Genomic DNA, 14,630 nt, shown 5'->3' on the forward strand with positions numbered 1-14,630 from the left:
TCCTCAAGGTACCAGTTCAGATTCCAAGTATTCCTGAAAGTTGCATGCTTAGATTTTTGTATGTATTTTCCTTGTGGAATTAATTCCTAAAATTCATAAGTATATTGTGGTTTGATCTCTTTGTTAGACAGTGGCTACGGGAAAGGAGATCCTAAAATTGGCATAGTCATTATCCAACTGGAAATGACTAAGAAAATCTCACAGTATTACTACCATGAACCACTTTTTTCTGCTTTCGCAAGATTTCTTGGCATACCACCAGTGGTCAGTAAGCACTCTTTAACTATTAACTGATACTGTGAAAATATAGAAACCTTCATCTTTCCAGTATATGTGGCAGGAGAGAGGTGAAGTTTGGAATAGAGTCTGGGAGAAGCTGATCTCCTAACCTTCCACTGAAGTCAATGGGAGACGGAAATACTCAGCTTCTCCCAAGATTTGAGTTTTACAGAGTTTTCTCATGAGCAGGCACTCTTACTGCTGTTGACAATATTTAAAGTTCTCAATCTGGTTTTTAAAGAAAGGTAAAAAAGAAAAGAGAAAATGGGTATATTCTCACTTGCAATGCAGGATGCATGGCAGCAGGCTTATGGTGTCACTTAATACGTTATGGTGTACCGTGGTCAGATAAATAATTAATCCTGTTTGTCACTGTTGCATCTCCTTTCAGAAGTAACAACATTATTTCAGTTTGAAGGTCCCTTGGGTATGTTTTTGTTCAAATTCCAAATCCCACAACTGCATGCTTCCAATCCATTGCCATGATTTTATTTTCTGTTTAGGTTTTCACATGAATCCTTTGGGGTTCATCACTGTGCTTAATTTCTGCTTTGATACTGATATCTGAGGTAGATAAAGAATAAATATGCAAAGTCACTAACCAGTGCTGAATGTGCATATTTCCAAAAGATAGGAATCTTTCCATTGCACATTTTATGGGTCAGGTCATTCTATTTGCAATCTAGCTGTATTTTCTTAATTAGCTCTGAGGCAACATGCACTAAAACATCATATTGCTGGATATTATATATACTAATAAAGATATCAAGTGGAGCTATAAAAAGTTTAATTGCCACATGCCTGGATTCTAGCTGACTGAAAGTTGAATGTCATATTTTGTTGGGCTTTGACTGTTGCAAACATTTGTGCGGAGCTACTAAACTAAAGCAAGCGTTCTGATGTGCCAGTTGCTGCGCAGGCTTCCCTTGCAACCCCTTTTCTGTCCGTGTATCTCAGTTCTGACTTCAAACATATGGTACTGTTTCTCTCGTGCATTTGACATGAGCTTGGAGTGACAGGTTTGCTGATTTATCAGTGATCATTTCACGTGTGCCCTGATTCTGGATTTGAGCCCCAGTCTCTTCAGCAGGGGAGGGGGAAAAGGTCTTTTATATTTTTGGCATAATCATTGCCTTTCTCGACTTTTTCCTCTTGCTGTCTTCCTTACACTAGTGTGCTGAGTAAAGGTTATGGGATTTGCAGTGTCAAACCCAAAGGCTGAGACAAAAAATAAAATATTTGAGGGAATACATGCATTTTTTTTTTTCAGACAATTTCCCTGCCTTTAGAGCACTTCTTTTTAGTATGCATTAAACTACAAAGGCTCTTCCTTGCATTTAAATAATCTTAAATTCCAGTTCAGTTGACTTGTGCAGACACATCTGAAAGCTGCTTTTTTGGTTATATATAGCAGCATTTTGGATGAAATGGGTGTTTGTAATCCTGAATGCTGCTAACATGTAATGTGTGCTAGGAGAAACTCATAACGAACAGCGCTTGACCCACCCATTGTTATTTGAGGTCTTTGTGTGTCTTCCTGTGTCTTGTAGGGTTGGAGTGTTGTCACTATGATGGTCCAGGACATGCAAGACAGGTGAAGATATCTTTTATTGGACCAAATGTGTAGTTGGGAGAACTATTGGGTTTCAAGTCCCCTTGTTCACCTTCTGTCCTGAGGAAGTGCACTCAGTGCCTGAAACGTGTCCAACAGCTCTCCCAACTATACAGCTAATCTAATAAAAGTGGTCACAAAAACCCTTGTCTGTTGTATCCTTGGCAGTTCAACTAGTGGAGACCACTCAGATGGCCACTGGATCTCACCTTATCCAAGGTGGCTACTTCCAGGAACACCCAGACAGCCAACAAGGTAGGGGTCAGGGGCGTCTGGAAGATTTAAATGGGTTACGTGCAGCTATTGAGATACTATTATTTCTTGGACAAAAGTGGGAAGGAGGGGTAAAGGCCCTACCATGACAGCCCAGCTGTCAGCTGTTACTTGTAGGCAGAAAACACGGACAGATTTGAACCTGGAAGCCTTTCAGACACTTTTACTGCAGGGTCTGCTCTACCATATTTTAAAATTAGAAGTGGTATTGGGGGAGTGGAGTCAGTGATGTATGTTTTATCCTTGGAGCTTCATAAAAGAGTTCCTTTCCATCAATTTTCTTGGACCTTACATTTGAATACAGGTGCTACATTGCTCTGTCTACAATTAACTAGCCATATGCCATACAACATGGTGTCTTAAAAATCATTTGTAAAAGAACAAAGTTACCTTTTGACCCAACACGTGGTAAAGACAGGAGTGCAAAAAGCCCCGAAGAGGGGCTTTTTGTGTGAGAAAAAGGGAGAAGCAGCTTGAGAATGGGAAAGAAAAAAAGCTTATTCATATCTTTACTAACTAATTCTTTAATCTTACTTTCCTCTGGGAGGATGGCACCTGGGAGACTAGGAATTTCCAAAGAATAGCAGGGATTTCATATATTTGATCACGACCACACCTGGATACGCTGAATATTTTGCCGTAATAATTATGTCTGCACACCTGCTGGTTTGAGTCCCGTATCAGTTTGCCAGACATGCCTAGAGAGATTTATTTCTGGCGTACCTGAAAAACCTCTCTTTACCACCAAGTTTCTGCTATTCTGAATGAATAAAAAAAAAAAGGAGTTTTTTGAGCCTTAGCTCAGGCTGTCTGTATCTCAGACTAAATCATGGGGAGGGTTTGTGTGCATGTGAGGGGTGGGGAACAGGGATGCGGTGTTTGGACGATATTTTAATAGCAATTTGTTTTTGCTTCTATGTGTGATAGAAATACAAGTGACAGGAGTGGGAACAGGAGAGTTGCTGAATTCTGCTGGAATTTTTCCTGTGGGAATCTGTTAATGTTTTTAATTCTCTGAGAGATTTTTCTAAGGTAATCTTTGTGACATTTACATTTTTAAATGACTATTATTAATTGAAAGCTTAACTTTTTTTTTTTAATATACGAAATGCTGAAGTGATGGATCCAGCGGAGGTTCAAATTGTTTAAGAAAAAGTCCCTCTCATGGCATCTCAAACAAAGTGGGATTTTATAAAGATTATTAATAGTGAATTGTTCTTTAAAGTTATGTAACCGAAGGAGATTAAACCATCTCTATGCTTGGCAGCAACCTCTTTTGCAGGACAAAGCCCTTTATAATAAAACAGATATGAGGGCCACAGACATTTGCTTATTAGAGCACCAGGCTGGACATCTGGGTTTTTCCAGCCAGCCTGCTATTGCCAGTGGATAGAAATGCAAGTGACCCAACAGGAGGATCACAAGTTGCATCTTGTCAAACGTACCGTATAGGTGTCCAAAGCATTTTGGAGCCCATTTTGACCCCCAAAGTAGAACAGTGCTATCAATTCAGGAAGAACTACAAAAATAAAGAGGAACAACATAGTAATGACCAAGCCAAATGTACAGCAGCAAGGTGTTGCACCTCACAAGGCTCATCTCTTACAAACCAGTAGTGCCATAAGCAAAACTTTTCTGTTGCCTTGCTTTATAAGCCAATGGTCATACCAGAGTGTCTCAGACAAGCAGGTAGTCCGGGGCAGAGGATTCTTTTAGGCATTTTGAAAGTAAATGTCTTCTCACTTTGCTAGATGGAAACCTTTTCCTGGTTTTGGTGTTAGACCAAGGCTCCTAAGTAAATTCATGCAGTTTTGCATGAACAGGCTTGCTCCAGATTTACTCAGCATCAGAATAGGTTGCCCTGGCGTTCCAGTGTTGTCAAATAAGTGTTGTGCTAATTAGATAACTCACTGGAGATGCATGGACTCTTAAGAGACATTGGAGTATTTCACTACTGGGCTTGCAACTGAGCACAATAACAGCATTTAGGATTTAGATAGCAGTTTTCCTCAGCAAAACATTTTGTAAACATCAGTCATTTTTGTGTTACCTCTGTTTGTAAAATGGGGATACTAGAGTCTCAGGAAAGGCTCGCCGCCATGTTTTCGGAAGAATTTTAAGTGACTGAAGATACAGATGGACCCCAGTGGGATTTTTGAAATTGCTGAGGTGCATGACTACTGTTGATTTTTAATACCTTTTTATCTGCTTAAATTGCTCTCTCACAACCAGCAGCTGGAAAACTTTGAATTGTGACATTGCCACATCTCACCAAAAGTCACCTTTGCTAGCTTGCCAACAGCAGTTAATAAGAGAAAATCCCCTGGTGTCGTCAACAGAACACAATATGAGGCTGTCGATGCAAGGCATGGCATAGTAAACTCGGTTTCCAGATAGGTACATGTCATTAGCAAAGAAACAGTTTCCGGAGAGCTAAAACTTGCTTTATTCACTTATGTATGTCTACAAGTATTTTTCTTCTCTATCCAGACAGAAGGCTTTTCTAAAGCATTGTCCTTGTAAAGACATGCATTAGGAGCGTCTGTTTCATGCCAACTAAAAACTCCCCACATCCATGCACACGCTTACTGTCTGTCAGCAGAAACTTCTGTGTTGGTAATTAGAAAAATGCTATTAAATCTGCCTCATAATCCTAGATAGCCTCTGGGTTGACTCAATTCCATTTTGTCTCCCTCCCTCAGAACCATACCTCCGAATCAGTCCTCCCTGTGACATGCTCTGCATTAGCTACACTGAATATTGAGAAGGCTCCAAAGTTGAATTGTCATTAGAGAGTGATTAGAACGGTATTAGGTACAGGCCTGGAGTCCACATAAAGTGACCTTCAGTGACAAAGTGCTTATTGTAACAGCGAGCCTCATAAAAAGGATGAAGTGTGTTACAGGCAGGCACCACAAGGCTGGATCTTACCGTGGGGCACAACCTTGTATAAGTGTAAAATCAACTGAAAATTTTCTCCGGGCTAGTCCTGAGTCCCGACCAGCAGACCAACACTGTAGAACAGATGAGTCAGTGCATTACAACATGAAGGTGATGCACTGAGCTTATTAATTTTCATAGCTAATCACACAGTAGTATTGAGGCAAAGTAATGTTAGATTGTAAAAGGTTGTTTCATTGCAACCCTAAAACATAGCGGGTGAGTCTACACATTCATGAATGTGCCATACTCACTGTGCATTTGGTTTAGTACTTCCTTAATTAAATACTAACTGACTGCGCAAGTAACTACATTTACTGCACAGTGGTGCTGGCGCATGGTTTTTCGTGACACTTACTGCGCAGTAGCCAAATAACACTGCACAGCAGGTTATTAGCATGATTTTTGATCGACACACTACTATGCAGTGTTATTAGGTTACCGCACAGTAAACGTCTTGTGTAGACGCGCCCAGTGTGGCTTAATTAGGAATTATAGATACCATGGTATTAGGGCTGTGTAAAAACCCAAGGTAGACCTGAATCTCAGCTCATGTAGGTTGCTGTAATCACTGAGTCTTGTCAAATAAACAAAAAATTAGAATCTGACAGGTATACAAGATGAAGGTCTACTGAAAAATGGAAATGATTTAATTTCCTGTGTAACTTTTAGTACCTCTGTGTTGCAGTTCTTTCTGATTCCTTTACTGTGATCCAGTTAACTTAGAAAATGCTTCTTTGAGCTGCTGTAACACATGACTAAACAGCTCGTTGAAAGAAAAATGATGACAGCTCTCATGAGTTCCCCTGGCTTTTCAGTCTGTTCACTTTTTGAATGCAGGTAATAAAGTCATGGGTTGTTGCCACTGATTTCACAGAAAAGCAGTGAAAGCCTTTCTAAAAATGGTCACTACAGTGCTGTTTTCCAGATAATTTTGCATAGAGTTTATAATTTGTAAAAAATTAATTATGATCCCCTAGCAGTGTTCTGGAGGCTCATCTATAGCAAATTCCAACATAGTTTTCCTGCCATCTATCTACAGAAGTGCTCTTTTTTTTTTTTATGTTTGAGAGTCTTTACACAGTGAACAGGCCTCACTGAGCCCTCAGTCAAACAAAACATTTCAGAATGTGTCTATCTGGATCATGTGAGCAGCACTTTTAAAAGCCAGTATGATGAGTTGTGCATGAAGTTATGCACATATGTTTGTCTCTTGCTCAGTTGTGGCCTGTGACCATCAATTTGAAAAATGGGGGTACTCTGTTTTTCACAGTACATTAGTCTGTGAAAGACATTTGATTTCTACTAATAGGGGGCCATATTTGAATAAGACCTAGAAATGGAAAGATCTCTATCCCTTTATCCTTCCTTTAAGGAATAGAGTTGCCTGCAAATACAGTATTGAACATAGTTGTCATAATTTTTTTATATAACCATTTTTGAACAAAAGTTGGAGCACTTTTGCATAATGAGACTCTCATGCCAAAATTATTATAGTTCTGATCTCATCTGAAATCCTTGTCAGCAGATAAATTCCTGTGTCACACATGTCTCTGAATGGTGGTGGGTAGAGTGTAGAGGTAGAAAGATCTGTTTTAGGAGGAAGGGGAAAGAATAGCCAGGGGCTATTAAATCACTTGCGCCACTAAATTCCTGTGTATCCAGTTTCTTCATTTTAAAGCTTACCCTTGTCAGTTCGCTTTGCAACATGGAGAGTAATGAATACATTTATATATATATATACCAATCTATAATGAGATCATGTGCTGTAGTTATGCGCTTGCCATAGTTTGTAGGGATGCATTACAACAAGAAGTGCGTTTGATGGATTCTTGTTAGGTAAGAGCCAGAGGAAACATTTTACATTGTACCAAAGCTCCAAATAATGTGAGTTCTAAGGGGAGAGTGTAAATTCTAAGAAAAGCAGATGTTTGAACTGGAAGGTTCGTAATATGTTTCTTGACATACTAGGATTAAGAACATCTTTTGCCTCATTGTTTTTCTGGGTTTGGGGTTTTGTTTTGTTTTTATAGTTATTTCTGGATGATTGCTACTATGGCTCTTCCACCGCCTGATCCAGAGTTTGTATTACGAGGAACTGCAGCTCCAGTCCACACTCTACACTTTTCCTGCAGAAGCCAAGAACCTGAGTTTCCTATTCTCTTCTCTGGGTGAGTAGAAGCTGTCAAGTAAATCTTCTGTTGGAAGCTGTTGCAGAGTTGGGCATCCTACAAACATTGTCTTTGAAGATACCACGTTATTTAAGTAGATTGTATCTGAGAAAAACAGGAACAAAATGCTCCACTAGTAAATGGTTCTTGCAGTGTCTGCACACACCTACTTCCAAGGCAGAAAAGGCAGCAGAGAAGCAAAATTTCATTCTGGACTTTAGATGATTGTCATAGAAAACAGTATCTGTTTCTTCTGTCAGGTCTGCCAATGGTCTGGTCCAAATCTGGAACCTGAAAACACATAGGGTGGACAAGACACTGGATGGTCATGGAGGAAAATCTGTATACTGGGTGGAGACGATACGTGGCAGAGATGAGCTCCTCAGGTTAGTGAAGCAGTTGCACAGGAAGGAAACTTGTGGTATTTGCATTAATATTATACTAAGGGGTTGCTTATTTTTTGCATTAATGAAAGTGTTCTGTCCAACTACACGAAGTTGGACACGATTTAAAATCACAAGTAAACTAAAGAATCAAATAAAAGTTCACAAGATGTAAAGTAACATGATTGAGTTCTTGAGAACAAGCAGTTCTTTTCTGTAACTAAAGCATCATGATTCAGAGTCCATGATGTGTTTTGGTATGTGAATGATAGTGAGGTGACGTGGGGTCTTTGTTAAAAAAAAAAAAAAAAAGGGAATTTGGATTCAAGTTGACAAACATTCCACAACTGTTTTACTAAAAGAGTGCTAAAAATATGAACTGCCTTGCAAGGAAGAACTGTTGAAACCAAAGTTATGAGTGATTTCAGGAGGTGGAAAAAGAAAAAGATTGGAAAACGCAGAGAAAGAGTAGGAATTGTGGGTTGGGATCCACCAAAAATGAACAAGCATTTGGGTTATATATGTTTATTTTGTTGCAAAACACGTTATGTTCTCATTCAGCGAGGGCGGTTTGAAAGGAACTGTGTACTTTGGATTAGACGGGTGATCAAGCTTTCTCCAGAGCAGATGCCAAAGCGTCTGTGCGACTTCGAGGTGTTCTAACATGTTTATCACGAGAAGACATCTCTTGTAATGTACTGTCAGACTCATTAGCATTTTTATTTGTTGTCTGCTTATGTATAATTAATGCCCCCCTGAAAATTAGAGTTCAGCTAAAATTGTTTGTATAATTAGGCTGTTTTCCCTCTTTCCCTTTTTCTGTTGCATATTTATAACATTTTCACTCATAGTGTCTAGTGTGTATCTTTTTTATATATTTCTGCATCTAAATGTTACCTAGAATGTGCCATTTTCCCCAGCACCTCTTCTGTCATCTTTTTGGTATTATAAATGTTTTAGACATTTGCTGTCACAGACTACAGAGAAGTTGACCATTGCTGTCCAGATGGCTTCTTGAATGTTGTAGTCCCACAGCCAACAGATGTATACATGACTTTGCTTGGCTTACTCTTTCTGACAAGTGAAATAAATAACAATTAAATACAGTTAAAAATATAATGCATGGATGAGGATTACTTGGGGCTCTTTATGAGGTGACAATTCAAGGGAAAGTAATGAAATGTATTGCTTCCGTTCAAGGCAAAAGTATTGTCCTGTGTCAGTTTATGGACTGGAAGAACAACCACAGCTACTCCACTAGTACTTAAACAACTGGACTGTTGGTTTTTTTGTTTTTTGGTTTTGTTTTGTTTTGGGGGGGGGGGAGTTAACCATTTTTTCCAGTTAACCCTCCAAAGGTAAACAGTGAAGTATATCCTTGTATTTGTGACCTCTGTCACATTGAGCTTGTATGGGGTTTTTTTTCTCCTTCTTCTACATGGTTTTTACTTATTACTGCTATTTGTTTGGTTCATGTGATGACACACCTGGGTTTCTTGGAGAAAACTGTTTTAGGTGGGTCATTTTTTGTACGTTTGTTCTTCTAACGCTTGTCTCTGATACCAAATTGTTACATTTTACATGTTTGTTTTTATTGCAAAAACTTGCGTGCAAGTGACTGTATACAGCGTATTTGTTTTTGCTGGTAAAAGCCAGGGTCGTGATCAGAAGATCTGCCTCTGGGATTTGGCAGAAGGAAGGAGCATGGTGACAGATTCCGTTTCCATGGATAGTGTGGGATTCTGCAGATGCTCGCTGCTGAAGATGGCGCAGGACCGTTGGCTAATAGCCATGCCAGCAGATGACCCAGATGAGGTAGGGAGTGTATTTCTCTCTGTTGCACAGAGAAGATGTACATGTAACCTACTTTGTTTCTTCAGTTAGACGTTCTGAAAGGGACAAAAATCTTAATCTGTTTGAGGAGAATCTGTCCAATAATCTGTTTGAGGAGGGACACAAGGAGCCTATTGTGGCTACTAATTAGACCTGCCAGGGATATGATTGAATCATAAATCACGGTCCGATAACAAACCTTTCTCTCCTAGGTTTTGTCTGACATACAAGCTGCTTACTGATGTTTTTAAAAAACTCCAAACAAACCAAAAAACTGCGCTTTACTGAAAGAAGCAATGTGTTACTTCAACCCGACTTTGCTGCGTCTGTATAGATCGGGCGCTTCAGCGGGGCTTTCTGGCACTTTTACCTAAAGCTGATTCAATCAGCTGTTAGATAAAAGCACCACTAATGCGCCCGATTTATACAGACATTGGGTGAGCCAGGTCAAACTAATGTGCTGCCTCTTTTGGACATGTGCTGGGCTCAGTGTAGGAGCACACCAAGTTTGAAGTAAAGCGCTGTTTTGAAGGGTGGGAGGGCGTAAATTTTTTTTTTTAAGGTCTGCAAGCAGCCTTCAGTATTTGCTGCCGCTGATAACCTTGTGTGTGTGTGACTTTTAAATCCCTTCTGCTAGGCCCACCTACCTGAATACTGGGAAGGGAGAATTAGAGCTTGACTAGTTAGCTAATGGATGAAAAGTCAGATGGAGGCATTTCCATCTGAAATGTAGAGCAGTATTTTATTGGGACATTTGGATGGCTCCGGTGATTGGTGTTGTGGTACACAGCTTTTGACTCCAGGTTGATGGTTTACATGAGACTTATATTGAAATGTTAGTGGAAGTTTGGTCTGTAGGATCTGATTTGTGTTCTCAGTTCAGTTTCTATTGGAGGCATCTTGGCCTCTCAAATACATTACCACAGTTGTCATTATTTAACAGCTTTCTTAGAAGTTTCCACAGGGGGGTGGATGATGGACCTCCCATTCAAAGAAACAGTCCTTTCCAGACAGGGGTGAAGGACATTTCACAGAAGGTTGTACTGGCACTGCTCCTGATGTACTTGTTGTGGACTTGAGTACTCTCAATAGGACCCTTATATCCATTAAATTCATTAATAGATTAAATACAGCATGAAATCCACTTGGAACTTTTTATTAAATAACCTTACTACAGTTGTACAACTTCGTAGAAATCTCTTAAATTCCTGTTTTGTTTGACATGCAAGTTATATCTTTTATTTGAGGATAATCAGCAAATACTAAAGAACATGGTATCAGACTAGAAAACAATGAACAAAGGGACAACACTTTAATAACTGTTCGTCTCTAGGTGAAAAGCACACCCTGTAGCTAATCACACATTCTTTTTTAGGCATCCAAAGGCACTAGATTTTCTGGGTTTCAAGGCAAATATATATGTGTAAATGGTATCCAGATAGTAAGAAATTAAATACTTTTATTATTTTAAAGTTAAGCCCATACTTATGTATTTTCTTGGATCAAGGTCAGAATGCTTAGCATTTTGCAGGCTAGAACCCAAAAACAGTAAGGCAAGCTGTTTTGAGGTCGCCCCATACTTTGTTCCAATTGTTCAAAGTAATGCAGCCATTCTACAGCACAATAATATTTAACGTCCTCTTAAACCTGATGGGAACGTTCTTCTGGGAGAATTATAGACAGCACTTCGTTAATGAAGAATGAAATTATCTTGTAATCCAAAGAAAGGAAAAAATTCCCGTTTCTTCCTACAGTTCATTTCTTTGTTTTATTTTCATTTATATACATGAGCCTTGCAAACTGATGATGATTTGCCTGTCTCCCAAGGTTAAAAAAGTTCCATTCTGTGTATGAACCTCTACATTAGAACTGTGTCAGGATTCCATAAATTCACTTAAGCTCCTATAATATATAGTACCTCCAAATAGGCAGCACTGTGTGAGACACAGTACATTTGCGGCTTATGATTAAAATTAAGACTTAATAAGTGTTTATGCTTGGCTGATGCCCAAAAAGAGTAATTTTGTCTTAAAGCAGGTTCAGTCCATAAATAATGAGATCTGAACAGGCATTTATTTGTTCATGATTGCATTTAAATCACCAATTATGAGTTACACGCACTTCTCTTGCCAATTTGCCAGAAACATGTTAAAAGCTTTATTAATGTGAAAAAGAAAAAGGGTGTGTTTCCTTGTGGCCAGCTTCAGCCACCCAGGAACACTATTAACCTCAGGCAAAGGCAAATCTTTCTCCTATTAAGGAAAACCAATATAAACACAGAACTTCAAGTTTTAAGTTACAGTTGTCAAAATATATGAAATAGTATTTATTTCTAAGGCTTGGTTGCCACTAATGCAGACTCCTTCTTTGGAACTGTCAATCCGCTAAAGGCAGATCGTGCTTCATTGCTTTCTGCAGAAAGCTCTTCTCGTCTTCTTGTTGCTCTTTGTCCTTGGCAAGCACAACTGCAGCCCCACCGCCAGCTCTTCCCTTCTGAGTCATGCCACGGTGGAAGCTAACTTTTAAAAGATGCAGAAATGCATTTAACACAATAGCACTTCTAACTTACAATTTCAGTCTCCTGAAATGTTGAGGTGCAGTGGTAAAAAGGTGTGCTAGGTAAGTGTGATTCAGTTTGTTTTTTCTTGTGCGATTATTGATAGGTCTCAATGTACAATGAGGTCTCTAGGAAAAAAAGGAGAATTTTTAGTTCTAGTGCAACTATTATGAAACAAATTTCTTGTCTTGGTAATGGCTTCTTGCTCTGCTTCAGACCCTTCAAGTCTGGAGACTAGTCTCCTCTTCCAGTACTGACTGGCCTTGAATTTTCTTTTATATTCTCAGTAGGGCATTTTGTGTTCCACAAGCCTGGAGCACAGTTGGCTTTTGGTAAACTCCCTGACAGCCTCAAGAATTGGGGATGATGTCTTGGCAGGCTCTGAAGCAAATGTATGAAATTGGAAGGAGACCACAGCTGCTCTGCCTTTGATTTGGGAAAGAAACCCCAATAAGACCAATATTTCCTCTCAAGTGCATGTGTATACCTCACGCTAACTGGAGTTGGAGTTGTGGGCTCACATCTGAGACCAGAATTGAGCTTGTCACATTCTGATATACACCAGAATGAGCCAGCCTGGCAATCTCTGGGGTTGCCAAGCCTTTACTTTCCATTTACTGTCTAGAAAGGAAAGATTGTAGGCCAGGGCTTATTTCAGTAAAATGGAAACTACCCTCATTCTGTTAGCATATATTTGTGAACGGGAGATATGGATAAATGTCCCCAACCAACAAATATTCGATACCTAGGAACACACCTGTGTCTGCGCAAGCGGACACGGGCAGTTCTGCCCATGTGCTGCGATCATGGGGCATTACAGAACTGACAGTTCGACAGACTCGAGCGTCAGCCCCTGTAGAGACTGCTCTGATGTGTTCATACAGTGCAAAACGGCCAAGAAGCTACACTAGCAGGGCTACTAGCAAGGATCTTCCCTGTTGTGAGAGAATGTAGAGTCAGGTATATTGGCTTTACACCATCCATTTCCTTCCACAGCCCATCCACATAGGGCACATGGTCAGTTTACATAGCAAAAGGCAGCTATGAGCAGAGCCAGATGCTGTGCACTGCCGTAGTTAGGCCAGCACAGTAGGCTGCCACAGTGGATATAATTTAGAGCAGTTTAAAGGCTACTCCAAAGTTAACTTGGGGTCTTTTCCAGATGTTGATAGACCTGGGCGGGGGCAGTAGAAAGATCCCCTGTAAAGTCACCTTCCTCTCCTCTCAGCTTTGCTGAGCTCTGCTCCTGGGGGCACACCCAAGCCTGAAAGCTCATGAACTGACCAGAATTTTGCACATGGATGTAATTAGTATTTATGAGGTCTAGAACAACTGTTTTATAGAGCTAATTAACTCAGTGCCATTACAATCTGGGAACTGAGGTTTCTAAGGTAAATATTTTGGATTAAGCATTTAACACACGTCTCTAGAGAAAGATCTGACAAGAAAATGGAGACCTGCTCTTCGGAGTTGTCGGGGTTTGTATCTTCTCACATTTCTTCTACTCAGTGAAGTGCTACTCCTGCTTTCTACTTTTGTGATATCATAAAAAATCCCACAGTATCACAGTGGCTTATCAAATACGCTGAAATAAGGTTGTCAGCTTTCTTCTGCTTAAATTCACAACTGTTCACGGATTTGCTCGGGGTACCTTGTGTGTGAAATACGGGTTGTTTGTTTTGCAGTTCCTCACTGAGAAGTGTATGCTTGGCCAGAGTGTCCTGAATTAGCTCTTTGAACGCAGATTAGTTTTTTTTTTTAACAGTTGAAATAGTATCCAATTTTTAAATCCCTTGAATTATTAACCCAAACCATACAAATCACAATAGTGTGTGAGAACTGTACGGCTTTGAATTGTGTTTCCAAGGTACAGATTGAGCAGCTGGGCTAAGGGGAGAAAAACTCCCAACTTGGAGCAGCAGCAGTTTCTTCTGACCATGTTCTCAGGGCTGCAGTTACCTTTATAGCACTCATGCATCTTGTGGACACTGGCTGGTGATTCCAGCCCCAACACACCTTCCAGCCCACACCTATAGTTCAGCTTCCTGATGACGATTACAGCAAGTCCCTTTGTCCATACTGCTGAAGAAATGCATTCATTCCGTCTCTGGCAGCACAAGGAAGAGGCCCAAGCTTTGACCCATAATTAACTTGCCACCTTAGGAAGAATGAGACCAATAACTCATTACCATCCATGCAGGCAGTGGTGGAGGCTGTTGTGTAGACAGCAAGCAGGTGTTTAACATAGTGGTCTTTGACCTTGTTCAAAATAGGGTCAGCTAGTATAGTAGTCAAACTGCTAATGTGCTGCCAGTGCTATGGTTTTCCCTATTGGAGAATTATAGGGTTTGGATTTTTTGTAGTGTGGGGTCAGCCAGTGAGTAAATAGCTATGTGAATTCAGTATGACACATATACTCAACACAACCATTGTGTAGCCACAATGTATGACAGGGGTGGGCAGTTATTTTGGGCAGAGGGGTGCTTACCCAATTTTGGCAGGCTGTCAAGGGCCGCATGGGTATCCCTGCCTCTTGTCAGGTGCCCCACCCCCGGTCACCATTTTGGGACCAGTGTCCCAAT

General features: G+C 40.2%; 1 protein-coding gene across 8 annotated transcripts in view; it reads left to right on the forward strand.

The window, feature by feature from the left end:
- The window catches only part of GNB1L (G protein subunit beta 1 like), a 57,347-nt gene that overhangs the window by 20,900 nt on the left and 21,817 nt on the right, over positions 1-14,630 (forward strand). For 5 of the 8 annotated variants that reach the window (XR_002101900.1, XM_019539046.1, XM_019539042.1 and 2 more), the window contains 5 exons: positions 3,092-3,196; positions 5,793-5,944; positions 7,138-7,275; positions 7,536-7,661; positions 9,311-9,473. Coding sequence is in view for 7 of the 8 variants with exons in the window: in XM_019539046.1 (XP_019394591.1) it covers positions 5,859-5,944; positions 7,138-7,275; positions 7,536-7,661; positions 9,311-9,473 (513 nt within the window). In the remaining variant the exon portion in view is untranslated. Of the gene's footprint in view, positions 1-2,106; positions 2,147-3,091; positions 3,197-5,792; positions 5,945-7,137; positions 7,276-7,535; positions 7,662-9,310; positions 9,474-14,630 lie in introns of those variants that run through there. The other 3 variants (XM_019539043.1, XM_019539044.1, XM_019539045.1) reach the window with 3 other exon arrangements.

Source organism: Crocodylus porosus, unplaced genomic scaffold, assembly GCF_001723895.1.
Source record: "Crocodylus porosus isolate Cpor-Errol unplaced genomic scaffold, CroPor_comp1, whole genome shotgun sequence".
Lineage (NCBI taxonomy): Eukaryota > Metazoa > Chordata > Crocodylia > Crocodylidae > Crocodylus > Crocodylus porosus.